General features: G+C 37.6%; 1 protein-coding gene across 2 annotated transcripts; it reads right to left on the bottom strand.

Moving 5' to 3' along the window:
• Positions 1-826: 826 nt before the first annotated feature.
• Positions 827-25,836, bottom strand: lars2 (leucyl-tRNA synthetase 2, mitochondrial). Of its 2 annotated transcripts, XM_077599449.1 has the most exons (22): positions 25,691-25,829; positions 25,248-25,317; positions 24,497-24,734; positions 23,475-23,606; positions 19,408-19,499; positions 19,281-19,341; positions 19,104-19,193; positions 18,698-18,841; positions 16,850-16,957; positions 15,906-16,065; positions 14,423-14,527; positions 13,891-14,006; positions 12,897-13,180; positions 9,166-9,264; positions 7,110-7,247; positions 6,922-7,025; positions 5,911-6,090; positions 5,645-5,814; positions 4,851-4,928; positions 4,670-4,781; positions 3,229-3,356; positions 827-1,766 (listed from the first exon to the last, which is right to left on the bottom strand). In XM_077599449.1, the coding sequence occupies exons 3-22, from the start codon at positions 24,728-24,730 to the stop codon at positions 1,587-1,589; spliced, it is 2,715 nt and encodes a 904-aa protein (XP_077455575.1). In that variant the 5' UTR covers positions 24,731-24,734; positions 25,248-25,317; positions 25,691-25,829; the 3' UTR covers positions 827-1,586. The 2 variants fall into 2 exon arrangements, with proteins under 2 accessions (XP_077455575.1, XP_077455574.1); XM_077599448.1 differs by lacking the exon at positions 25,248-25,317 and having other exon boundaries at positions 25,691-25,836.
• Positions 25,837-27,659: the final 1,823 nt, after the last annotated feature.

Raw genomic sequence — 27,659 nt, 5'->3', positions numbered from 1 at the left:
GCACTTGGTTTGTGACTTCAACAAAAATCATACTTGGGGAAAAAATGCTGATACAGCTTGATTTCAATAGTCATAAAAAAGAGGTATTTCTTCATCAAAAAGCTGACCTAAGTGATGGCGAATGTATTATTTCCTTAGTTACATGCTCAACACCACAAATTATTTATTGCTTATACCAGGAAAAGAATAAAATAGAGAATTCCGGCAATAAACTCACCAAAGACGTGACATTGAGGTGAGTTGCTGTGGTTGACGCTGGCAAGTGGTGTCATGGGAGTTGAGGGGAATCTAAAAAGTGATTGGAATCTTTAGTATTTGGGTTTTTGTAGAGGACAGAGTGAGAGTATACAAGTTGATTTATTTTTAATTCAATAAAAGAAGAGGCATTTTCTGGTCAACAAGTTAATACAATACCAGGTCCCCAATAAAATTGCTTCACACATATATTTTGGGAGTGGGAAACTCCATTGACCCAGAGAACTATTTTTATCACAGTGTTTTGCCAATGTAAAAAGCAACTATTAGAAGTAAAAAATATATAGTGTGCTGTATATACAATATGATGTTAATGCAACCAAAATCTTTCTCATTAGGAGTATGTTCATCAAGAGAAAAAATACATTCAATGCAAACTTTACTAAAAATGTAGTACCAGATTATTAATTTACTCAATCTATATTCAGGGATGTCAAGATCATTTTGGCCATGGGACGCATTGTAATTTTTTTCTCCCAGCACTATTTTGACAATGAATAAACGTATGATAGCCCCATAATATTATTATATAGTTAAAAAAATGATGGATAACTTGTTTTAAACCAATAAGTCTAGGGAAATAGGTTATTTAAGTAATGCATCATTTTAGATGAGTGCAAGTAACAAATAATTGCTTAAAATTCCTTAATATGGAAGGTAACCATAACTTTGGTAGAGTTTCGAGCAAGAAACAAAGGACTCACACATTATTTGCTTTACCTGGTCTTAATAACATGGCTGGTATGTACATGTACTACAAATATTTTACGTTTATACAGACTTGATCTTCAGAGTGACTAGATCAATATGAGTTTATATTATTCATTCAAAGACAGGAAGCTACATTTATTCTCTTGATTAGCAAATCACATAATTTATATTTAAATGAGCAAATTCGAACATTTCCGTGACCTTGATTCTGTTTTGCAAAATTACCAATCATTATCAATCATCTCCTAAAAAGGTTGTTGTTGTTTGGTAAAAAAAACAAAGCACCCATAATCTACTCCAACCATGATTATATATTAAGTAAAAAAAGGACAAATGGATGTGACTGAATAGCAGAAAAGCAAAATCTTTTTTGTTGACTGAGGACAAAAAGGGCTGAAAATTGAAGGTGAAAATGGAAACATTTCATTGATCGTGTAAGAGCAAACACTTGTCTCTTGAAATGTAGTAGCAATACTTGATGCCTTTGTATTGAGACTGCACCTTTAAAAGAGTAATCCAATCCTAAATATTAATTTGTACTGTATGAAAGTTCCATTATTTGACAAGGACAGACGATGAATTGCCACCACCAAACCGTCGCCCAAGCAGGGAGTGTAACATCACCCCACAACTAGGAAATTGATGAGGTTGGTACGGGGAGACAGGATGGCTCTCTCTATGTGAATATCTTTGAGATGTGTTCGTCCTAGGGGGCTCTCCAGGACCAGCCTTTGCACTTGATCCAAGTCTTTGGACAACAGACCAGGTACAGTTACTGTCCCACAAACTTTGTTGTTAATCTGGAGGTGACAATTGAGAGACAAATGAAATCCAGCCCTCAACCTATAATTCAAAGAGAACGCTAAACTTATGCTCAGACCGACGAATTAAAGTTTCCCTTTCCACACGCGGTTGACCCTCCCAACCCGCAGTTAGTGGTAAAGAAAGGAAGCGTGCTCAGTGTTGTAGCACTAGAAGTAAGTGTACACAATGAGTAGGCAATGTCATTTGCCTGTGTGCGTATTGAAGACCACTCAAGCAAGGCTTCCCAGAATATGTGATTAGAGGACACAGGCAGAGCAGAGCGGACGAGGAAGCCCATGGGAGCCAGCTCTTGTGAATCAGATCTTTACCATCCAGCATTGTAAACCTAAATATATTCACTATACAGAGTGGTAAACATAAAGTGAGCAACCGTAAAGAAAACCTGTCAAAGCATATTACTGTCAAGTAAAAAACACAAACAGCTGTTATAACAGTGGAAGTTAAATCGCATCTCTGCCATCTTTTCATCAGTAGCAGAGAGCTCAAGGTATTTTTACTCTAGAAGAAAATGATAATTTATCAATAAAAGGTAAATCATGAGAAACATAGTCATATTAAATATTATTTTTCTTTTAACTTGTGTAAAGGAATCAAGGATGAACGAATTAACGAAAGAGAATCTGATAATTTATCAAGAAAGGTAAATCCTAAGAAACAAAGTCATATAATTTTTTATTTTTTTTTAACTTGCATAAGCGTTAGGATCAACGAATGGATGATCTCATTAATCGTCTTAATATGAGTCGGAAACACGTTGTCTCAGCTTTTAAACGGTAACGGAGAATGATGACAATTGTCGGGAAGATGCAAGTTCTCGATATGGCAAAGAAAGGGGAGCACTTACGCTGCTAAAACTGCAGCCTATAGTCCGGAAAATACGGTATATATTTTTTTTTCTGAGTTATTCTCTGAATTTTGGAGTCACACAGTGAAAATGTTTGTGAAAGCAATTAACACATGTTCCCTCATACAGGATGCTAAAATAAAATGTCACAAGCATTATTTGTGCGTATAAAAAAAGGAAAAGGCACGACGGAAGCATAAATCATTAGGTGTAAAGTACCCCTTTACTTATTGACTCATTCCTCTATTGGTTTCAAGTAGATTTGACGTGCAGAAATTGCAGACGCACAAATACACAAGCATACACACTCAGACATGAACACGCACGAGCTAATCATAGGCTCTCTTCAAAATTACAGGGCATGAATGTATTCATGGATTATGACTTTAGCTTCCAAAAATGAAATGGTGGTGGATTAGAGAACAAATGAAAATTTAAACAAGGTAACAAATGTAGTGATGCTTAAATGAAACCCATCATCTGCCAAACAAAAAAGACAATTAAAGCAGACAGGCATTCATTAAAACCATTTGGCTGTCTTCATGCAAGAAATAAAAAGCCACATTGTAAAACGTGTATCTGTTTCATCTTACCCGCACAGAAAAATCCACAAAGTCAGGGGTCTGCAAGTATTCAGGATCTACAGTAGGCCAGGATTGTGACAGGACTTCTCCACCTTGCTGGAGAGTTCTGCTGATTGGGTTATTCACCTTGCAAAGACCTGAACAGTAATGCCAAAACAGTTTTGTTTATTTTTGAGTATTTATGAAATAATTGAATTCTATTTCAACAGGCAACACAATTGTCATGGTTTGTTTAAGCATTGTTTTTTTCTTAACCCAAATAAGTGTGTATTGAGCGGTGAAAACAATGCTTTAGTAAATGTGATTTCAACTACTTAACGCAATGCCTTTCACGCTTTTTTTAGGAAGACAAAGGAAGGGCATGAACTTCCTCCAAATTCCAACAAGTGAGAGTGAAAGTCCCACTACAAGTTGCATGCTTGTGAACAAATATTTTTAGATCACAACCGAGAACAAATGTGATCTACTGATATGAATGCCTTTCTTCCAGCTACTCCTTATCAACATGCAGAGATGTGCTGGAGAATACATTTTCTACAGTTTTGTACGTGTGTCGTCAACAATGAAAGGATGTTGTCCTTGAAGGGGGAGAGAGAGGGAGTCGCCATGTGATGCACAAAGATGACGCTGTCTCTTCCTTCCTACTGTTTGTTTCCAACAACGAGCCGAGAGATCACAACATGGGTTTCATTAGAAGGACTTGCAATGTAATGAAGTCGAATGACGTATTTGAGCATCATGTGTTTTGTTTTTGTTGTATTTTTTTCTTTTTTGCTTGTATTAAAGACACAGTGACATGTGTGCACTCTGGGAGAAAGAACCTTTGGGAAAATAAGATATGTAAACTGTTTGACTAATTCTAATAGCATAATAGTTTATGTATAGTATTCACTACCTGAAGCGAAACAAATGCATGGAGTCCAAACTTGTGTATTTTAATCAGGCTACAACCAGTCCTATTGAGCTACGGAGTTGGAGAGACACTATATTCGTACCTAATGAAGCAAGTTGATTGTTATGGAGATTAACTGTTAAACATCGTTAAGAGGCAGGGTGCATTGTTCTGTTTGGTAATATTTGCAATTACTATATCTACACAGCTGCAGGTTTTCGTGCTTAAATTTAAAATGACTATTTTATCAACCCACATTTAACGAGGCTTTTCTAAAGGATGAAACCATGATTTTATGTTGTGCACTATCAAGGACAATATATTTGTGTTGTGGTTGTCAATCTGGTATTTAGCAGTCTACTTCTTAATTACACCCCTCGACAGATGGTGCCATTTTGATTTCATCGTTAGTTCCCTTCTTTTTTTGTTCACAATTTGCATTATTATCACAGAGTTCGCCAAGTTTTAGGTCAATCGGAACTTAACTTCCAAACTAACTTAGCAACCCGATCAAAGGGAGAACTTCTTTGTTGGAGGTCTCATTTTATATGTACCCACCTGCCCAAAGTTCGGAGGCCAGGTGAGGTGCCATGGGCGCAGTCATCATAATCAGTGTAGCTAGAGCATCCTCAAACTCCACACTATGCTGCAACACTCCAATGGTTGCACTCTGTACACAAGATCCCATTTAATGCAAGTCAGGGTGATGCTCACCAAACTAATACGCGTGTTCACTCACATTCAGTGTATTGGTAAGTCCCATTAAGCGAGAAATGGCAGCATTGAATAAAAAGTCTTCTGTGAAGTAAGTTGTGACCTGCAATCAAAAATATCACAACAGAAAAGTCAATTAGAAAAAAACACTAAGTCAATGCTGTTACATTACTGTATTAAATTAGCCACATTGTTAGTCATTTACTTACTACTGTATGTAGATTAGTGTTGGCTGTAAAGAAAAAGCAACATGCCCTTATGGTGCCCCTTCTGGCCATTTATTTCTAGCTGAAGATGTTCATCTCTGAGTAGGTCAATATTTCCTAACGTAGCCCAGTGGGAGGTGAAACCCCTTCATGGAAGGGTTTTAGGGAGAAAGCGGCAGATTACTGAGGCTTTTTTTCGGGGCGAATCGAAGCACACCCTGACTTTGAGAGCTTAAGGCCAGCAAACATGATGCCCTATGAAAGTTACAGCCTTGAGGGGCGGAGAAGGAAAATCCAACCTGTCAGGAATGGACATCTATTTATAAAGTGTGGGAGCGACTGAGTAGGTTTTGAATCAATTTCTAGCCAATCTGCCTGCTCCCTTTTTACTCTGGGGTCTTCATCTTAGAATAGATGATCAGGCAGTACTGGCCTGTAATGATTGGCACATTTATCTTGTCAGAGCATGTTAGCATGATAAATTATGTTGTTTTGGACTGAAAGGTGAGTGAATCTTTTGGAGAAATAGAGTGAACGAGAAAGCTAACACATGAAAATCAGGCTGGCTACTGACCCCTACTGGTGAATATGGTTGCAATATTACAGGCTCTACCTCTTGAATTGCGTAGTTCTTGTTCTCCCAGATTTTCTTTGACGCTGCCAAATCCTTCTTTTGCAGCAAAGAGGGATTGGGGATGTCAGCCAATTGCCGAGCACCTCTCAGCTTTGTCACAAGTTGCCAGAGTCTGGATTGCCAGCGCAGGACTCCAGGAAGAGCATCCTCTAGGTTGGGGACAATTTTAAATCAGGATTATAGATTTTTCGGTGGGAAACAAATATCCAGCAGCTGATGGTAAAAACAAGGATATTTAACTTCACTTTTTAGATCCCAGAGAATGTCCTGTTCAGGAGGAGCGGCGAAAAGGATGTAGAGTCGCATAGTGTCCACTCCGTACTGCTGCACCACCTCTTGGGGGTCCAGACCATTATGTTTAGATTTGCTCATTTTCTCCCATGTCACTTCCATACTTTCGCCTCCCACTGCTCGTGGCTCTTTTCCTAACAGAAACCAAAAGGTCAACGTCAATGTGACATTTTCTCCTCCGTCAGTATCAGTTTTCAACTAATTACTTATTGAATTGTGTATATCTGATAACCCAGTTTTTAATTCATGGGAAATGGATTGCATGTCACAATTGCAGTGCACAAGGAGTTGGACAACCATTCATGCTCACACTCATAATTTAGGGCAATTTAGACTGTTCAACTCGCCTTGGATACGTGTTTTGGGGATGCGGGAGGAAATCCAGTATCCAGGGAAAAACCATGCAGGCCTGGGGAGAACATGCAAACCCAATATGCCCCCCAATAAAACGTGTGTGCCTTATTAATGGTTAAAGATGATTTGTCTGACTATTCTAACTCCATTATTATTTGTGAGAAGTTTAAAATCTAAATCATGGAACTTTACAATACTGGCCAACATGGAGGAAAAGCATGTAAATATCAATTTGTAACATGTAAAGCATGTAATTATTCAGACAAGAAAAGAATAATAATAAAACAACTAATACTAATAGAAGAACTATGTGCATTAGCATTGGTGTGGGTCCTTGACTCTCATTATTCCCAATGGGATAAAAAATCCTCATTTGAAAGAAACATTAGCGAGTGTGTGCAAGAGATAAGCAAGATTCTTTCTATAAAGGCACTATAGTCTTATTTTATCCTTGGACCTTTGAAACATTCAAGCATTGAACATGGCAACAAACAATGAAATAAGGGAAACAGAGCATATCTACTTCTTTTCAGCTAGTATCTGTTATGTTTCTGGGAAGAAAAAAAACACGGTATCACTTTCTCTGTGTGTCAGATTTTGATCATGTCTACCTGTAAAGTCTATTTCTTCTCTTTTTAAGTATTGGCCATTGTCTGCTCGTCGGAAAGTCTGGCCTTTAATCAGACCCTGGACAAGTAGTTTTTTGAATGGCTCCCTAAAAAAACAGAGATGAAGAACGTATTCATCTATGGACCAATTATGTGCAAACTGAAAGAGATTATATCGAACAAAAAAGTACCTGTGCGCCACAAGCTCTTGGTCTTTGCAGAAGTGACAAATGAAGCGTGCGTAGTACAGATGCATGACAGCGTGTTCCTTTCCTCCTATGTAAACATCTACGGGGAGCCAGTGATCCACTAGGTGGCGCTCAAAAGGCCTAAAAAAGGTAAGAAGAAAAAAACTAACTGAAATCATGGGTTAGGTTAGGGAGATTTTTATTTTCTATGCAATGTCTGTAAGTACTAGCATGAGATTGATGTTGGCTTTTACAAGTTAATAAACATTTTTAAAATATTTTTCTCCTCTTTTGAAATTATGTAACCAATGTAGTGTATTGAGTACTTATTTAGCAGTACTTTATTTTCATTTAAATGTTCTTGACAGCAAATTACTCACATGGAAGACTAGATTGAAAAATATATATGAGGAATAATACATTACATATTTACAAATATAATATTTAAACACAAAACAGCCATTTTGTTATAAAAAACTGTAATAGAGGTTAATGAATAATAACCTTTATAATTTAAGAAAAACACTGCACAGCTGTATACTTATCTACTACTACTATCTACGTGGCTACAAAAAAACAAACTGCATTTTCTTTTAATATCATACACAAATGTTTTTGTTCCTCTCCCTGCACACACCCAAAAGCAGTGTGAAAGCCCCTTTCTAGGCAGGAATTTCTATGATATTAATCAGCGAAGAAAGCATTATTCTGTGTAAAACAAGAGAAGATAGAAAAAATAGAGTGAGAATTGCTTAACCTTCTGTTTTGTAGACTTATTTTCCTGTCAGAATCGGAGTCACTTTGAGATTTTTTTTTTTTTGCCTCATCTTAGATATCTCTTCCAACACCCATTTTATTAGCTGAACACCAATAGTGGCAAAAGATGGATCAGATGTAGACAAGATGAGTGAGGACTGAATGTGGTCAGGTTTACAGGTTGATGGTCAGCAGAGCACTATCTACAACATGTGTCACACATGGCTCAAGTAATTACCCTCCTCCACACCTCTCTGCCTCTCTCTTTCCATCTCTGGTGACTGGTGTCTGGTGATAATTGCACCGTGGGATAAAGTCATGAAGTCGCAAGGCTGAAAATAATTTGGCCTGTGAGTTGCCATCAGGGCCCACTTCTCTAATACATCAGAACACACTTCTATTTAATTCCCTCCACTGGTTGCTACTCGCAGCATCCTACTTTTCATCACTTCTGTGCGCATAAGACTCAGCAAGCCGACTGAAATGCACAAATAGAGTAATTGCTTTTTCTTTTGTACCATAATCTGTCCTGCAAAATAAATAAAAAAATGATGGACTGGGTGGTCCCCCTCAAAGTCCTTTTACTGCAGCTTAGCCGTTTGGCCAAGAAGTGAAGAAGGAATAAAATCTCTTGTTAAGCTTTGGGTATCACCGACATCCCAGCATGTGACAACGTAGGTCCATAATCTCTATCTCTATGAGCAGAGAGTAAAAATTTGAGTGTGTGTGCATGGATGTACACAAGTACAGTAAGTGGGTGGAAAAATAGCCAAACAGGCTCCTGCATGTTTGCATGCTTAAAATAAATAAGTGGCAGAGTGGGTGAATTTATGTAGACAATCATGTGTTTCACGTTAGAATTTCATGTGCATGAAATGATTCTAGTTGCACATACAAGGTTTTACTGTGACATACTGACGTTTCTAAGATAATCAAACCGCTCCCGGAAAGGTCAACACAACAATCTGTTATCGCTCACCTGTGGAGTAATTTTTTTTACAACAAACTGGTGGCATTTTAATCAATCATAAAATCCTTCGGAAATGCAAAAGTTATAATTGAAAGATTTTGTGAATTTACATTCAAACATTTATCTCACTATAATAGATGTTTCTCATTGGATTGTGGGGAACACTAAAGGAAGAGAACATTTGTATCTATATCCATAAATGTTGATTCTTAATGAACATGTAAATGTGTCATCTAAAAACCTATAATGAACCTCAAAATAGCAAATAGTAAATAACGGGACTTTGACAGAGAAAAAAAGGAGAAACAACGCTGTCACAAAGACCGTCAATACCTGTTTGTGTTATGAGGGTCGATGTAACGAAAGTAATACCAAGCAGAGTCCACAAATGTGTCCATGGTGTCAGTCTCTCTTTTTGCTGGGCCATCACATCTGAAAGCAGAGCAACAAACACAGATAGCAATGAGGGACAATGATAGAATTAGACAAGCAAATTAGAAAGTCAACAGATGAGTGAACCCTTTTTGTATGCCTAGAGAAATGTGATATTTATGCAGTATATGTGCTAATTGTGCGGGTGTGACGACGTCTCCATCTGGCTGTACTGGTGGTGCTGCTGTAGACAAACAGTTGAAAGCAAACTGGCACTGGAACATTGTTCAGACGCCCTGACAAGCAGGCTGTACTAATATGGGAACGATCATCTATTTGAGGTAGAAATGTCACTTTGTACCCTGTTTTACTCCACCCAAAACACATTTGCAGGAGGGGAGAAAATTTCAGACAGGAAAACCAGAATACCGTGTTTCATTTATTTAAAATATGGTTTCTCCATGGAGGTTAAAAATGTCACAGACTGCACAGATAAAGATTTAGCTCTGTCTTATATTTTTCTAGATCATAAAAAATGTTATTCCTTGATTCTGTCTACCCTGTCCAGGATTTCCTACAGAAAAAATCACGTTGCACAGACTACTAAAAGGCAAACTCCTTCTGTCATCCACCATTTTAGGCAATGATGATGAAATAAAAGGTTGCCTAGCAACAATCCTAAGTTATAACATTTGAAAGCCAGGTGTTATTTCATGAATTCAAAAAAGGGCCAAGGCTATCACTAAATAACCTAAACAAATGCAGATGTAAGAAAGGTTTTCTGAGTGCAGGCACCTGGTTGGACAAACTGAGGCCAGAAAGCCACTGGACATTTGCACATTTCTAAAGATGACCTTAGATGTCACAGAAATTTGTGACATTGGTTTGAGTCATGAAAAAAAGAGCTCTTCCTGCAGATTCAGTTTATGGTTGGGAAAATAAAGTATTTGTTACGTGAACAAAGTGGGAGCTCCAGCCAAAGGAATGTTTCTCTCGGTTTGTACTCAAAAGGCAGTGTTGTAGAAGTAAATAGGTCCTTCTTGAGTATCCAGACACAATTTAATTATTTCTATTTGTGTTTTTTTTAATGAAACCTTTATCTATCCAGATAAGGGACATTGAGAACAGCTTGTCGTCGCTGGTTTATAGCTCTAGCAAGTGCTCCTTAGTAGAGTGTCAATCAGACTAAAGCAGTCTCCAAAATCCGAATTAGTGTGGATTGTTCTTTATCGGATAAGAATGGGAATCAAAAGGTTGGAAAACAGATGAGGAAGGAGTCATCAGTCACACTGTGGGTGTCCATCTGTTCCATCCTCATCTCTGAAAGTTGTACCAACATCGCTTCTCTTTACCTAGGAAATTGTGGCACAACAAAAAACATTTCACGCCAAGCTATGCCGAGTCAGGGATCAGTCAACAAGCCACTTCACAGCATTACACAGAGTTGAAGACATGATGATCACACAGGATATGACTTCCTCAAGGACAGATGAAGCTCTATCCCTGCCATGCAGCTCTCATCACCGTGTTCCTCTGCGTTCCACTCAAACTTTAATTGGACATGCTCGACGAGTGAAGGGAACAAATTTCCACCGACACTTAACAACAGAGGGAAGATGGGGAGCGAGGCGATAACGGCGCCTTTGTGATTACCCCTATCAATCACGTGTGAGGTAAGGAATTCAATCTGATGACCAGAGCCATCTACAACTCAGTGTTTATGTCTATGTAAATGGTGCTTATGTGATGATTAGCTTTATGAAGGCAGGACTTCTGATCCAAGCACTACAAGTCAACCTGCATACGTGTTTGTTCAAAGCCAAAAGGTCTATGTGTGCAGCAAGAAAAATTGTATTCATAAGGAAAACTTTTATTTGGCTATATCAACTGGTATAATTTATAAAGTAGAATTTTTTTCCCATTTTCAGATGACTTTTTTTTGTACCGTACTTATGCTGAAGTGGGCATGAGTCGCAATGGTCACATTAATATTGGTGACGTTTGCTTTTTCTGTTTATGAGGATTAATGTTTCGACGGTCCCCTTAAAAGCTACAGACTCCCCTGTTAGCATAAGTGTTACGTACTAACTATGTAATATCAAAATCACAAATACTGCCCTCAAATGCTATGATTCAGGGTGAATAGCAAAAATTTACTAGCCACATAGGACATTATATATATTGGAATGAAAGTGCGAGGTACCAGTAAACAACAATAAAGATTTGCTAGATTTCACTCAGTAATTATACCCACCCCTAATTTAAAATGATTTTCTTTAGCAAAAAAAAAATAGCAGTTCATACTCAAGAAATTACAGTACATCATTATCATCATCTCATGGTACTTGCCTTAGACGCCCATTATCATAAAACCTAATCAGAAACAAAACATGAATGATTGCACTCAACTGAAGTTCTGTTTGCTCATAAGGTGACTGACTATCAGTACTAATTGTGTATTCCTTTGAAAGAAATACAGTTTTACAGCAGTTTGTACCGTTTGGATTCTCATTAAAAAAAAAAAAAAAACAGGCTCACTTTCTGCAATGTTCTGTCAAAAGCAATAATATCAATTTGCAACATCACACATTTGAGTAGAGCCACTGATCTGATAATGTAATTCTAAGCAGTGGGTTGATAGTGATTCAGAGGCTGCTTAAGTCTTTTTGATGACTCGCCAGCTTCACGTCAGCTGGGTCCGGAGAGTCTTAATTTGAATTAAAAGTCAATCATGTTGGGAGTTCAAAAGGAAGAAAAAAATGATAAAAAGATAGCAGTAATTAGAAAATAATTACAATTTCCTATTGGTAATCCTAGAAGAGCTAATGATTATGAATAAGTGTAAAAATAAACCTAAAAGATGCTATAACATCAGTGATTTATAGGTTGGAAGCTTGTTGTTTTCCATTAGTTGTGCAAACTGTATAATGTCAAAATGCAAAAGGTCACATTCCAGACTGTGCAAAATTTTAAGAAGCTAGGGAAAAACCTTGCATGAAGCAAATAGGTGAAAAACCATGCTTTTAGCACAATTATACAAAATGATTTCCATGCATAAAAAAGCAAAGGTTTATGTGCTGAAGTGTAAACCTAGAATGGAGTAGGTTCTATTAAAATAGAGTTGTGGATCTGCATTAAGTGTGTGACTATGTATTTAAAACCTATTGAAGCAAAATTGTTATTTACAGAATAAATAACCAATTAGCTATCCTTGGAAAAATACGTGCCTCTAGTACAGTTTAATGCGATAGTAAATTATAGTGAACCTTGCAGCTGGAGAACTGAACCACATTACGTTAGCAAGTGTTGATCTCAGCTAATGAGCCAGAGCTGACAAGCAGATTTCGCTTTTTACATTATCTACTGTATAAATTATAGTCAAAAGAACCCACTCACTGGTGTATTTAACGCTTCGTTTAAAAAAAAAAAAAAACTACAATTTACACTTTTTCTAACAACAGTAATCCCTCGAATATCATGGTTAATGTAGACCAGACATGGCCGCGAAGTAGGGTCACCCCTATTATAATTTTTTCTTTTCCTTTTTTATGGATTTCAGTGTGGATTTTCACAAAGAAGTGAATTCGCGATAAGTGAAGTCGCGATAACCGAGGGAAGAGTGTATGTCCCCAAAACAGCAGGATTTAATACATGTATAACTTAATTACAAAAGGGCAACAAAATAATCTTACCTTGGACAATTGCAATTGACCCAGTCATGGGCAGCTTCCAGAGGCGATGCCCCCTTTCCAGTGAGTGATGGCAGTTTGGGCAGAGTAATTGGCAAATCCTCTTCTGGGACAGCAACTGGACCACAAGACACACAATGCACCACAGGAATGGGTGTGCCCCAGTAACGTTGTCTTGATATCAACCAATCCCTGAGCTTTGAGCTGGTGAGGTGGCCCCCCACCTTTAGTTCCCTGGCCTTCTGGGTAATGGCATCAAAAGCCTGTTCTCTTGTGAGCCCTGAGAACTATGATTTATGGAGAGGTAGAGGAAGGACACAGATAAGGAGCATGAAAAGAGAACCAAAGGAAAATATCAAGAACAAAAACACATTACTCAATTTCTGTCCATCCGCCCAAGTCGATAATTTTAAAAATCAATTTACCAGTAGATTTGTTGAATGTAAAGGGAGTTGTTCAGACATTGTCCCAATTGCAACATCCGAATCAATTAAACCTCCCTCCCACATTTTTTTCAACAATGACATAGCAGCTATGCTAAATGGAAAGGACTTAAATAGTGCTTTATCTACACCATTACAAGGCGTATTTATAAACACTCATACAGAGTAGGCTGTGGTAATGCCATTGCCCTTCATATTGGACAGTGGGAATGCTCTATCAACTATGCAACAATCACCAGATATAAATCTGACAGTTTCTTTTATTAAAAGTGGCGATAATACTATGTAAAAGTACACTACAGAGCCAGTGTTGATGGATTAGCCTAATTTGGACAAACCAACTATCGCCTTAATATTAATCCCCCATCAAAATATGCAATGGTCTGTTACTGTTAAGCAAATGGTATGTTGAGGTTCTTCCCCAATCTGTTTGAAAACCAGTTGGTGCGAACAACTGTAAATAGGATATGTGCAATATTTACGATAAGAAATCCCATTATTAGTATGATTGGCATTCTGAGCAAAGTGTACGTCACGGCTGTGGTTGTTGTCACCTCATCAGAATTAATGACAGTCTGTGTCCCATCTTCATGGTTCTCCAGCACATTGGTCCAGGCTAAATTCAGCCTTTTGGCCAAAGTCAAATGTTCCACACTGCAGTCAGGTGTGCCTAGTAGACACGTGGAATATGAACACAAAAAAAGCATATTTAACAAAAGATAAACACCCACTACTACTGTTCTCTTGAGATTTCCCGACAAGCCTCTCTGCGCTTAATGTTAAGCTTTACTCTGACACCACTAATTGTTAGCAATCCCTTAGAGACCATCGCCACTCACTGCCAGACAAACAACCCATCAGTCCTGGACTCCCAAGATTGCCGTAGTACCTCATAAAAGACATGCAGTTTTGTTTATTGAATGAGAAACTAAGGTTGTTGGTATAGTTACATTGTTTTGACAAGATTCAATTAGAAGAAACATACAGAGATGATTACTAATGAAATACAGATTTTAAGTTAAAGCACATACAGAAACAAAAACAAAAGAAACTGATTTTGGCAGTGTGATCACAATAATAACTTACCAACCACTGTATCCAGATAGCCATCAAAAGCCTCTTTATGTGATATGACTATAGGAACCTCATGGCCAGTGAACAGATTGACAGCTGTGACCTCTGTGAGAGAGTCTGCAAATTAAAGGACAGGGGTGTGAGATTATTTTGTGAGAATCCCAACTACCGGATTTAAAGCACATCTGAACATGGGCAGCACACACCAAATTTTACAAGAAAGTTATATTTGTTCATTAATAAGCCACACTGGACTAATAATTGCAGGTCTCAACCTTATGGCATACGTAAACCAAAAGACATGCAGGTTAGTGGCTGCAAAAATCCATATGTAAAACACAATGGACTATAAACAGCAGTGTTCAAAGAAAGGGACAAGGATATATTCTGAAAATTACAGTACTATACTAAACCCCAAGGTTGAAACAAAGATCTTTTCTCAACTATGATACATTGTGATTAGCACATTCTTTCTCATCAATTTGGTTGAACTCACTGTACTAATGTCACTGTCACTCATATTACCTGTCTACCTTTGATAATTTCCCAATTACCACCTAAAATCGGTGTTGATTCCAATGCTTTCACGTGAAATGAGCAGAGTCTGAACATAAGTCTAGTTCACTGACTTTATCACTGCCAAGCGAGGGCCTCATTGTGGTCTTTTTTTGGACTGATTAGGCAGCCCGCAGATTTCTTCCTGCATGTCCACAGGGGTGGTTCAAAGCATCTCCATGGATAGTAGTCTGATATGGAGCGGTATGATAAATTCTCCCTGAAAAGATGTCAACGGCGCTAATGAAAATTTCCACAGCAGCCTCCATTTCTCAGGACCGATACAGAGAGGCATGCATGCCATTACAAAAGATTGAAAGAGAAAAGAAAGTGGAAAGCCGTAGAGGCTAGTGATAAAAAAAGATTTTTGGAGGGGCACACAAAACGGTGACTAAGAAATATCAGGTAAATTGCAACTTGAGAATACCTTGAAAAGGAAAAAAAACATGAACGCAAAAAGTCGACAATGGAAGCCATAGACAATTTATACAGTAAAACATATACAACGGAACAATGATGTAAATTATCTTTATGTTGTCTACAGCTTTATCTAAAATCCTGATGAGTGTGCTACCCTGGGGACCTCTATTGAAAAGCTACCACTGGGGAAAGAAACACTGAAATGAGCAAGAAAAAAATTAATGAAATCACAATACCAAGAGAGGTCCGTGTTTGTCAAAATATTGTTGGTTAATTAGTAGTAACAGTTTACTTTCCAAATTATCAATTTGAAAATTCTCCAGCATCATAATTATTACAAATTAACAAAACTCCACAGGTAATACTAATCTCATGCCAATGGGGCTTTTTTAATATTTATTTTTTAGGTGTAGCAACTGCCAAGTGCCTTATACAGTATATTAAACATTGAACAAGCCATGGACTTTGGCATAAGGCAAAAAAGCCCAAACTTCTGAGAACAGCCAAGATTAGAGCTCACCTTTGCCTGACTGGCAGGCTTTCGCCAGCACAGAACGGACTGAGCTGCTCCCATGTAGCAGTCTGTGGGAGGGCAGGATCTCCAGGTAGGCTGCACCAAACACTGTCTCTGGGGAGGAGCTGTACGCCGACAGAATCTCCCCCGTCTCCTCCCCACTGAGCTGGGAAATGAGAAACCATTGTTAAGGAGCCTTTGCATCAAATGTAGATTCATACACTCTCAATACATCTGATCTATATGAGGGTAACAGCCTTTATTTCATTATATCAGGCTAGAGGCATGGTATACTGTACCATTGACAGGTTGTTAGCCGATAACGCGGCTTTCGAAATCATACTTGAGGACAATTTAGAAGACTGATGTCAAAACACCACATCGTTTAGTGACGCGCGCAAAAGCAAATCAGGCTGATTAACTTCAGTTTCGTACTAAAATACCAAACTTGCAGTTTGTCATTTCTTAAAATGTTGAGATATGGCATGTTTTGTTACCAATCTCTTTTTAAACAAACAGAATAATTGTTGTATATGTGATAACATGAGGTGATTGCAATTTATTTTGTATCTGCGTTTGTACTCTAAATGGCCCGCCAAAGGAAAATCATAACTACAATATGGCCTGTGACTAAAATAGGTGTTGTGAAATTTTGCTTTGTGGGAGTATTCATGTGAAGAATGAATTCAATAAACTAATCTTTTTGTTCAAGTTTCAGCTCTGTTGTGAATATTTGATATTTCCATTTTTAGTACTTGTGGATTCTTAATAGAAATATAAAAGAGGGGAATCACACAATCTAACCAAATATGTATCAGCCAGCGTAGAAAGAGATGAAATATCCTACCTGTCTGAAGAGGAAAAGCACAGACAAAGGCTTAGTAAAAAAGGTCAAGAGTTTAAAAAAAAAGCAAGACTGATGAATGAATAAATAACAAGCAGAGACCCACCTTGAGTTTGAAATCAAAATAGCAGCCAGTGCACTCTCCAATCCAATTTGCCTGCATGGCTTTGACCCCGTACCACTCTGGAAGGTCAGACAATGCATCCAATAGAGGCTGGAGATGGAAAAACAAATAAAACAAACAAACAAAAATACATAAGACTTTATTGCATTGAAAATGGTCAAGAGAGATATCCTCAGAGTGTCATTTCTAACTTTAAAACAACTTGTTATCCAACTTGTTTTACCACATTTCTGATCCATCTGAAATACAAACTATCACAAACAGATTTTCCTGTATGATTAAAAAAAAACCAATGCATATCAACCAGGCCAAAGTCAAAATGTCACAGGTGGGTATAGGCCTGTGTTGTTATACTTCACTATGTATTTTCCTTTCGGGCTGTCACAATCTATTACCCAGAAGCACTCAAACTATGGCATTCGGCTTTCATTTCCACAACTATATTAAAATATGAAAACACACATTACTACGGTCATTACTTTCATGCCAGCAGAACAAAAACTAAACCCAGATATTACTATATCTTTGTCTGGGAAGAGAAGCAGAAGAAGAAAAAAACTGTTTGTCACAAAACTGTGCAATGGCTATCTCCATGGCAACAAATACAAGCTTCAAGACAAGCATCCTATAGAAGAATTCAAAGGCTGTATGTGTGTGGTAAGGGCACAGGAAAATGTGTATTTGATAAAGAACCATGAGTGTTAAGCCTTGGTGATTTAAGTTGATTCAGAATAATATTTCATTAATGTAAATGGCTTGCAGTAATGAAAGGGAAAGGAGTTTTTGAATGAGGAGACATTTCTATTGTGGCCTAGTTCTTCTTCTTCTGTAGTTTTGGGACTATCATGGCCACCAGATTAAGGTTGCCCCACCAATAAACAAGTTTATTTTCATACATACAGAGTAACTGAATGTAAGGCACATTAGTGCATCAATGTACGGAAATAATATAAACAGCAGTCTGTCAAAATAAAAATTTTGTTTGCTGTATATTTTTGTTTTATGCTGTGGACTCAGGTCTAGGTCAATTTGATCAAATATGTCTCTCCAAAATAACTAAAACCTGAATTCTCAAAATGTAAATAACATACTTTACAAACAACAAACGGCAGTGCTCGCAAGGTGTGGTTTTAAACCCGTAGAATCCCATGGCGTCCCTGATGGTGTCTAATGGCACATTAGCCATTAGCCAAATACCCGCACCTCGCAATACTGTAAATGCTCAGTCACACAAAGAACTGTGGGTGAACTGTGGGCACAGGGTAAGCAAGTTTAAAATTTCACACAGTGTGTGCCAAAATAATGAATCTTAGTAATGATTGTCATTACATCTGATATCACTTTAGAAAAACACCATTGCTACAAATGACATTTCAGCAGGAGATAGAGCACAGCACGTATATGATCTGAAATGAATGTTGTCGAGGAGACATCATGAACAGGCAAGTGGGAGAAATGGGCACAGAGGAAATCACAGGCCCGTTTAGGACGTTCTTTTTTGCCAAAGCCCTCCTCCCTTTTCCATCTGCTTTTCTCACTTGTATTTTTTTAACAGCTTCTTCTTCCTTCCGTCCTTCTTTCTCACATCTCTCTATTCGTGAGTGAAAATTAGAAATGTGCAAACACATTTCTCGGTATGTTGCACCAATCTCCATTCATACCCCTGTCATGGGGAAGGATGGGCGAATGTTTCTCTAAATCAGGGTTGCTCAAAATCTACTTTCCAAAGAGCCAAGCAAGCCCTGGCGATCTGCCAAGTTGAGTTACATTGGGGCCCGATCGTAGTGGCGCTACTTCAAAGACACCCATGCAGAAACAATAAAACTGTACCTTGCCATAATGTGTGGTCTTGATGAACCATTGTGTGAGCAACTTCTGCTCAACCACAGCACCAGACCTCCAGGAACGGCCATTTTCATCCACCTGCTCATCAGCTAGTACTGTTTGATCCACTGGGTCCCAGTTCACCACAGCCTGAATAGTGCACATACATCGGCAAGCACACACACTTGAGCAAATTTGCTCCTGAAGAATGAAAGCAGTGATTAAGAAGTAGCTTCAATTGAAAGAGACAGACTAAGCTTTATTTAAAGGTTGTCACACTTCATTACACTTTATCAAAGCCTTTCCATAGAACACATAGAAAATCATCTCCGTCATTTTCAAAGACTAAACGTAATCATAATCCTTCCAAAGAAAACTAGAGTACGCTAAGTACTTTGATGAAAAGTCCTACCTCTTTCTGATAAGCCAGTCCTGCTTTGAACAGTTTAATAAAAAGATACTGTGTCCACTTGTAGTAGTTGGGAAGACAAGTAGTCACCTCCTATTAAAAAAGAATGCTGGTCAGTTTAACAATGGCAAAGAGGAAAAAAAAGAGTTATATTGTTGAGCTACTCTTAGTACAACAGACCCGGTCCCAGTTAAAGCAAAGGCCAAGGCTGTCAAGCTGCTCCCTCATAGACTTGATATTTCTGTGGAAAAGCAAAAAAAATCATTAGAGGGTTGAAGATGTTAGCGCGCAAACAAGCCTTTGGTACCTTTTAGTCCAATCTTCTGGATCTAGGTGTCTCTCAATAGCTGCATTCTCTGCGGGAAGGCCAAAAGCATCCCAGCCCATTGGGTTTAATACCTAGAGCGTAGAAAATAAATAAATAAATTATTACCATACTGAGCAACAAGTCTTAATACGGCCTTTTTTTACTCCATTTCAAAGAGTTCAGGTAATTTGATGAAATATACAGTGAGTTGCTACAAGAGGATATAGAATTTTTTTTTAGATTTCACATTTCGTAACTTGCAATTTTTTTTATATCTAGAGAAAAAAATGTGCCCATTGAGACTTTTCATAACCTGAATATTTTGTATGCCGACATTCATAAGTAGAGGTACCACTGTAAAAAAAAAATGCAAATAACCAGCAGATTTAATAGTTGCTATTTCCTATTTGGTCACATTTTATATTATAAGCCATGATCCAAATAGTATGGCTTTTCCAGCATCATGCAGATCACTCTGTTGAAATGTATCAGAGAGTGGGAGGGAAAAAATACTTTGGAAAATATTGGAGGGAGAAATATTTGTCATTTACTGCATTTATACATCCATGTGACAAGAAATCCTGTCTTTTTCCCATGTCTGGTCTATGATTTATGTGAGCTTCTTGGAACACATTTTTAAATTAAAACAAGAATTAAACATAATCCCCTCCAACAAAAGGTTTCATGGTTGTTACTGAATACTGTAATACAGTTCAGATGAAATGGAAAGTTCTGTATATGAGAGAACAGAAATAACATGCATAAAAATAGTGTTGTTATTATAAATTCCTATTAATAAGTGTAGTGTGTGAATGGCTTTGGTGCCTGTGTCAGTAAGATCGCAATATTTCATGCTCTTTTATGTCCTTCAGTCCAATATAACCTAGCAGGCAGTATGATAATGAACAGTCACTTGCAGAGCTCCACTCCATCACAGTGTAGTTAGTAGACACTGACTGTAATTTCTATGCCGCTGTTACATAAATGAAGAGCAGGTGTAAGGTGAGATGTAACTCGGAATAGATCTAAAAAAAAAATAAGTAGCAGTACTCTAAACAACTCCAAGTCTGTATACGACATTGATAAAAAAAACATATTTTTCTTAAGTGGTACTCCTGCCCCAATCAATCCCCCACCCAACCCAATCATTCTGCATTGCCACTCCTTCTGCATTTAGCTCCTCATGGGTGGTTTACTGCTCACTGAGAGCCAAATGAGATGAAAGCTAAAGAGAGGATGGCATGAGTAAAGAGAGACAGACAGGCATGGAGTCGAGGACCAGAGAGGATCACCATGCAGACTTTAACAGGTCTGATATTTCACACCAGTTGGTATCCTTGGTAACTGCATGGGCCTCCTTTTTAAAGCCAAGTACAATATCGTAATATGCTAAGAGAGCGGACCAGTGTGGCTGCTCAGAGGGAAGAGCACTGATCCAAATGCAAACAAAGAAAACCTGTTTAAATAAAGCTGAAAAAAAAATCTCATTAATTTCATGTTTCAATTGTTGTTTACCATGAAGCCGTCATCTGCTCAAACGGTTACGAGATACGTTTTTTTTTACCCTTGTATGCTAGAGCTGTCCTAATTTTCATTGGTGCTTTCCTAAACCATCATCCAGAAGACACAGCAGAAAATGTCAAGAGGCAGCAGAGAGATGGATGGGAAGGCAAAAATGATAGATGGGTTGTTCTAAAAATGATGAAAGGTTCATGCAAAAACTACTAAATAAAATAGTAATTTTATGAATTACTTTTTAAAATATATTAGCTACAATAATTACTAACGTTAATGTGCTTTCATCCTTAATCTTATGGTCTTGGTCAAATGTACTGTTTTGTTTTTACAGTAAAAATACTGTAATTTTCGATTAAAAAATACAACTTCGCACAGCCTTTTTCAGTTGGTTGCTATTGAAAGAACTGTTAAATTATAGTCATTTTTATAGTGGGTTGCTGTCAATTTAAGAGTAACCTTTGTGCAGTAATTTGTGTTAAATGTAATGTTTAATTGTTTAATTGAAGGTGTCACCCGCCTGGTGCTCATACTTAGCTTGTATAGGTAGGTAAAGCAAAAATAGGTCGTGATGGGCTTCTAGCCTTTATTTTGATGTTTTAAAAAAGAGCAACCGAGTCAACAAAATAAAGTCTATAAATTCTTAAGATGATTTTACTACTTATTTATGTTTATTGTGCCTCCACTTGTGTTTTTCCGATAGACATTTTCGTGCCACTTTTACGCTATCATTCAGGTGAGGCAAGAGTAATTGCTCCATTTGGACTTCCTGTTGTCATTAGATGTTTGTTAATCATGAGAGTGCTGAAGAGCAGACGGTTCTCCTGAGTGAAAAATTGTCGACATGTAGCGCACACAGGGAACTGCTTCCCACAGGCTGGAAATAGCAACAGTGCGTGACCATCTACTGCGTGTACTTTCATTAATTAACTGGCGGTAGACAGTGTGTGCATACAGCAGAATCAGGTTCACTTTTTTGACAGATGCTTAGAGAATGCGGGTTTGTCTCCAAGAAGTAGTGTGGCAGTCATGTGAAACATTATTCGTACAGAGGGCTTTTCTACCTTACAGGTAAAAGCACATAACCTAAAATAAACCATGGGGGATAAAAATCCCTAGTTGCTTGTTCTGCACCATTGGAAGCAAAACACTTTTGTGTGTGTCTGGGGGGAACCCATGTAAAGGTCGTCATCAACATGTCAAGGGATGCAGTGACACTCTCATAAACGGCCCCAATTTAGTGGATCCAAACAAGCGTGAGAGTTAGTCAATGACTCTCAAGCAGACAGGAGTCAATGACTCTCAAGCAGACAGGAGTCAATGACTCAGCAGGGAGCTCAAGATCAAAACAATCGATTTTGCTTTTACCTGAACTATAGCAAAACACATCTTACTGACAAAGAGTCTGACCAAGTACAAGAAGTATATATCCAAATTACCAGTTTCCAAGCACTAGCTTCAGTCAGACTAAACTATCATCCTGCGAAACTTCTCATGTCGCTAATGAGACTTAATATTATTTTCCATTTAAACATGTAACTAAAAATTACAATTCATACAAAGCTAAAATACAATAACTACAGAAAGAAGAAAAAAGACCCCTCATTCAAAAGGGTGACATTGCTCATTAAAATACAGTGAATCTAAAAAGACTATGCATGCTATGTCTTTGAAATGTGGGGTGAATAAAGACATTATTTTAAAACCTATTTCCTCCATGGATGTGACCTATGACCTGTACAACTCAACTGTACAAAGCAAATCTTTTCGAGAGGGCAAGCAAGAAAAAATATCATGTGGTTGCATGCGTAGTTATTTTTACCTAACCTCATATAAGTGGAGATGGAACTGTGCCAATAATATACAACTGACATTTAAATACAAGGTCTCACACAGCTATTACACAACAAGGACAGCTTTTCATGTTTGTAGACAAATCATTTGTGGTATTAGATGCTTATTTCATGTGACAACAATCTTCTGTTTTGTCTGGTGTATGTTTAAGTTTCTACAAGATTATTTTAAAAAGAAAAACAGTGAGATTTTTCAAAAACGCATATCAAATCTAAAACACATGCATGGGCAGATAAGACTAATGTTTTTCTTTCTGGTCATAATTTGTATGTGATTTGTAATATATAATATATTATTAAATATTAATGATCATTAGTAGTAAGTAAATATACTACTGATTATACCCAAAAGAACTCAATACCAGCAGTGAAGCACGGTTTGCTTCAAGAGTGTGCAAAACAAGTTATGTTGAATTGTTTAACTTACCTGAATACCTATTTATCAGTTACTTTAAAAGATCCATATGGAGACAATTCTACAATTACTAAAATGTATGTTTGTTCTTGATAAAATAAACATCCCCCTAAAAATGCAAGGTGTTTTGTAACTCTCATATGTCACTTGTTAAGTTTGGGCTGATACAACTTACGCTAACCTTTATTTTGAAAAAGATCATATTTGACCAACAAAATGTATTCATTTTCCAGCTTTATTTTATAAGTAGCCCTGGTTGGGAGGAATTTAGACAGTTCACAAACCTGGTAACCTTTCATTCTTTGGAAGTGGCCGATGACGTCGCTGATCGTGTAAACTCGCACATGGCCCATATGCAGTCTTCCAGATGGGTATGGGAACATTGAGAGAACATAGAACTTCTCCCGGTTTTGATGCTGGAAATGAAAAAGTCGCGAATATTATAGTATGATGAGCTAATAAAACTCAAATGTACCTGTTGTAAAGCATAAACAATAAAACAAAACTGTCTTTGTCATGAATTATCTTTTACAAAAGCTGCTTTACTTGGTGGTGCGAAAAATGACAATAACTCATCACATGTAAAGAAAGAACAATGACTTGTGTTATCCTGTATGATGCTCCAACGCGGTCTGATTATAGTGTCAGAAGAGAGTCTGAGCCATTGCACCTTTTAATGGATGGTTTACAGTCACAACACTGTTACCACGGCAACCAAGCATGTGCCAAATACATCAAGCTATATATGATTACAGGAAACCTGAGCTATAAATTTTTCAATAAATTAATTAGGACCGGGGCTGTCACCAGTGTACTTCATCACTGTCGCTCTCACCACTATACCATTAGGATGTATAATCAGACAGGGACTACGGGTAATAGAGGAGTATCGTTTGGATGGATGACTAATTATCGGATTCATCTTTTAACCAAGTAATTTAATTTAACCTTCAATGAACTGTACAGGCAGGATTTTGTGTTATTTCCATTGTTATTGGAGAACAGTAGGGTGCAAATGTGCACATATTTTTGAGGTACAATAGTTTTCTTTCCTTATTTAGTTCATTGATGAGGACCTCAGCTTTGATTGAAAAGTTCTTCATTAACTCAGCCTTCAACTACGCTGATAAATATCACAGCATTGAACATTGAAAAAAGACTGGCTTGGCATTTTCACCATCTCATTTTTTCTCTATATGAGTCAGGTTATTGATTTTAACTGTTTTCCCCAATTCTATAAAAGCAAACAAAAATGAAATAAATTAAAACACATTTTGTTGTTTATGGGCGGTATGAGGGTCTGTACCTTTTCCAGTGAGTCCTTGCGCCACTGTGCCATGATTCGTGGGTGCCACCATTGCTCCACTTTGCATCGTGTCTCTGTCCGATAGTCCTTCTCCCACACACCAGTCTCACTAAACAAGGTACGAATACCAGGGGAGACCTTCTGGTAGACGAGGTTCAGGAGCGCAGTCCTGACTTGGCCAGACCGTAAAACACTCTCAGGATAAGGAACCATCCGTCTGATCAACACCTTCATGATTCTGCCAAGTAAAAAAAAGACGGATGCTGTAAATTGTTGTTGCCCACGGCTGTTTCAGATTATTACACTGACTTAATACAATAGACATTTTAATCACATTTCGAAACATGAAGTGATTTATGAAATATATAAAATACGAATTAAATCTGCAATCTTCATTGCTTGTAAGTCATGCAGAATTCCATGAAAATAATGATGAAAATAAACATGATTACTTCAACAGCTTGAGTGAAGACAATGAATGCATTTTGGGAAAATGACACCCACTGCAAAAGGGTCTACAAAACAAAATCTGATGGAAAAAGTCTTTGATAAGGTACATTTGAATTCGACTATCAACAAGCAAAGCTGTGTCACAAGTTGATACGTGCAATGTCCTTGCTAACAGGCTTGTGGGAACGTATCTTTCAGAATCATTGAAGCAAGTCAGCCAAGGCTGAGTGACAGAAGAAAAATGTGTTTCTATGGTGACCACTCAGCTCAACATGCTCCAGAAACACAAGTGAATACAAACCTGTTCGATTAGTGTTATTGATTGATTACTTATGTACCACAGTCAAGGATTCATTCCAGACCCATAGAAACTGGAGAAAAAGAAATAAGCCACACTTACACAAGATTGTCGGGGAAATTCTTACAGGTTTAAAGGGAGCGTCCACGTGTTACAAGATAATAGATTTGTACTAAATGAACAGCCATTCCAGTACTTTACTTAAAGTTGGATTATTTATATCCTAATGCACATAAACCTGGCATTGACCTGTCTTTAAAAACATAGGTAACAAAGTTGTGTTCTCCCAAAAAAGCAATCAACAGCCACAACCTCATTATCTATTTGTCACAGCAACTCATTCATTAGCAGTTTACTTTGATTATTATATTATTAAATTGACATTGATTTCTTCACTCACGTTTCTGAGATTTTAAATGTAAACAGGGAAACCGAGGGCGTCTTACCTCATTTTTTATAACCGCGTCGTTAGCTGTATCGTGATGAAAAACTCCATAATGAAAAATATGATGCACTGCTTCAAATGTAGATGTCAAGGACCTGTTTATATACCGCACCACAACATCATGAGCGCCGCCATCTTGGATTGAACCAAACTTTATTGAAATGACAAATTGACACGCAGTGGAGCGCTTGATAAAATTAAGCCATCCAAAGAAAAGGGTGCAATGTTGCAATCTTCCTAGCTCTTCAGAAAATAGCTAAAACAACATTATTTGGTATATTTGTATATTATCCGTTATTATAGATGGTTCTTAAGTAACAAAATACGACCAAAATTGGTTATATAAGGCAGTGGTATAATTTGTTTTATTGTTTATATGTAGTATTTTGTAAGCGTCATTCCAGAATTGAAGGACAATTTATGTCCCACCTATCATATTTTAAATAATCCTCATATAATATACTGAAACATGAGGTTTCTGAGTACTTTTGTTCGTCTTAAGACCACGCGCCAAAAAAAAACATAAAAATAAATAAAAGATTGAATGAAAATCATGTCTCACCCATCTTATTTTAAATAATCAATAATCAAATTAGAAAGAAAAAAATCATGCAGTTGTTGAGTAGATGTAATTGTCTGGAGCTGAACCCCCAAAAATACAAATAAAACCCAAGAGGGGAAAAATTATCCAAAATAGTTTTAACAATCTCAATAAATAATTAATTATTATTTCTGGAATAATTCACTTTTTGCCATTTTTTATTTGAATGACCAAGTACAAATTAGGTGAGCTACAATCGAATATGATGTGGAGCATAAAATACAACTGAATATGCTCATTTAGGGCCGCCACTGGTAAGCATTGTCTCTGGTGGGTTTCCTTGTGAGTGGAACATTTCTTTTGATGCCAGCGTGGAGCGACTTCTTGCTGAGAGAGCACCTCCACTTGTACAGCTCCTCAAGGGAATCTTTGATCTAAAATGCAGAAACAATTTTGAGTCAACTAGTTCAAACTGATGCGAGGGAATGCAATGAGTGATACTTGTAGCCTGACATCTGGAATATAAGCACGAGGATCTGTTTACGTAGCGCGGCGGTCGTCCAAAACATAAAGGGTTCAATCTCAAACTCTGTCTTTCCTTGATGGACTTTGCTTTTTTTTTACCCTGTACCCACATAATTATTTTCCTCCGGGTACGTACTTTGGTTTCCTCACACATCACAAAAACATTAATGAATTGGTGGCCAGCCAATCACAGTGACAAGAAGGTTGCAAACAGTGAATGTGGAGAGAGACCAGTTAAGGCGACATTCTGCTGTCCAATGGAAAAGAACTGGATTTCTCTTTTGTATTTTTAACCGAGACTAAAGTTTTCAGGTGGGACAGAGATTAAAAAATAAAATAAAATTTAAGGCCTGGTGGAGGCTTCATGCTGATTTTACTGGCATGTTTGATGCTGAAAATCTGTACTGCAACAACTCATTAAAAACAAAAAACAAAGCATGGAATTACTTCTGAGAAAACCATCATCCTCTTTCAATGGTCGATCCATTTTCATTTAATGAGCGGCCCAAAAATAGCTTGTTGTAATTCTACAAAATGAAAAGACTTTCTATCCGATTCTTTTTTTAGGTTGTGCTCAAGCTGAGCTTTTCGAATTTCTATGTTGCCTTTGGATCTCAGCAGATTGTTGGTTGTTTTTCAAACAAATCTGTTTCGAAAGGACCCAATCTTCCTACTCTACCCACATCCGCCTACTGTTCCCCCATGACAAAAACTAGTAATCATTCTCTTTGCCTGTTTCTGGGGACGATTACGTTTCACAAGGAGAGAACCACAAGACAAATGACCACACAGAGCTGCTAGGGCAGCAGGGCGTTATGTACAAAACTGATCAGTGAATGTATTTGAGGGAGGGGTTCCCTTTACCTGTCCAAGGTGACCTTTTTTGGACTACTGTGTACTTTCC

The sequence above is a fragment of the Stigmatopora argus genome, chromosome 4 (assembly GCF_051989625.1).
Source record: "Stigmatopora argus isolate UIUO_Sarg chromosome 4, RoL_Sarg_1.0, whole genome shotgun sequence".
In the NCBI taxonomy this organism is placed as follows: Eukaryota; Metazoa; Chordata; class Actinopteri; order Syngnathiformes; family Syngnathidae; genus Stigmatopora; species Stigmatopora argus.
This window is presented reverse-complemented; position numbering and strand designations above follow the sequence as displayed.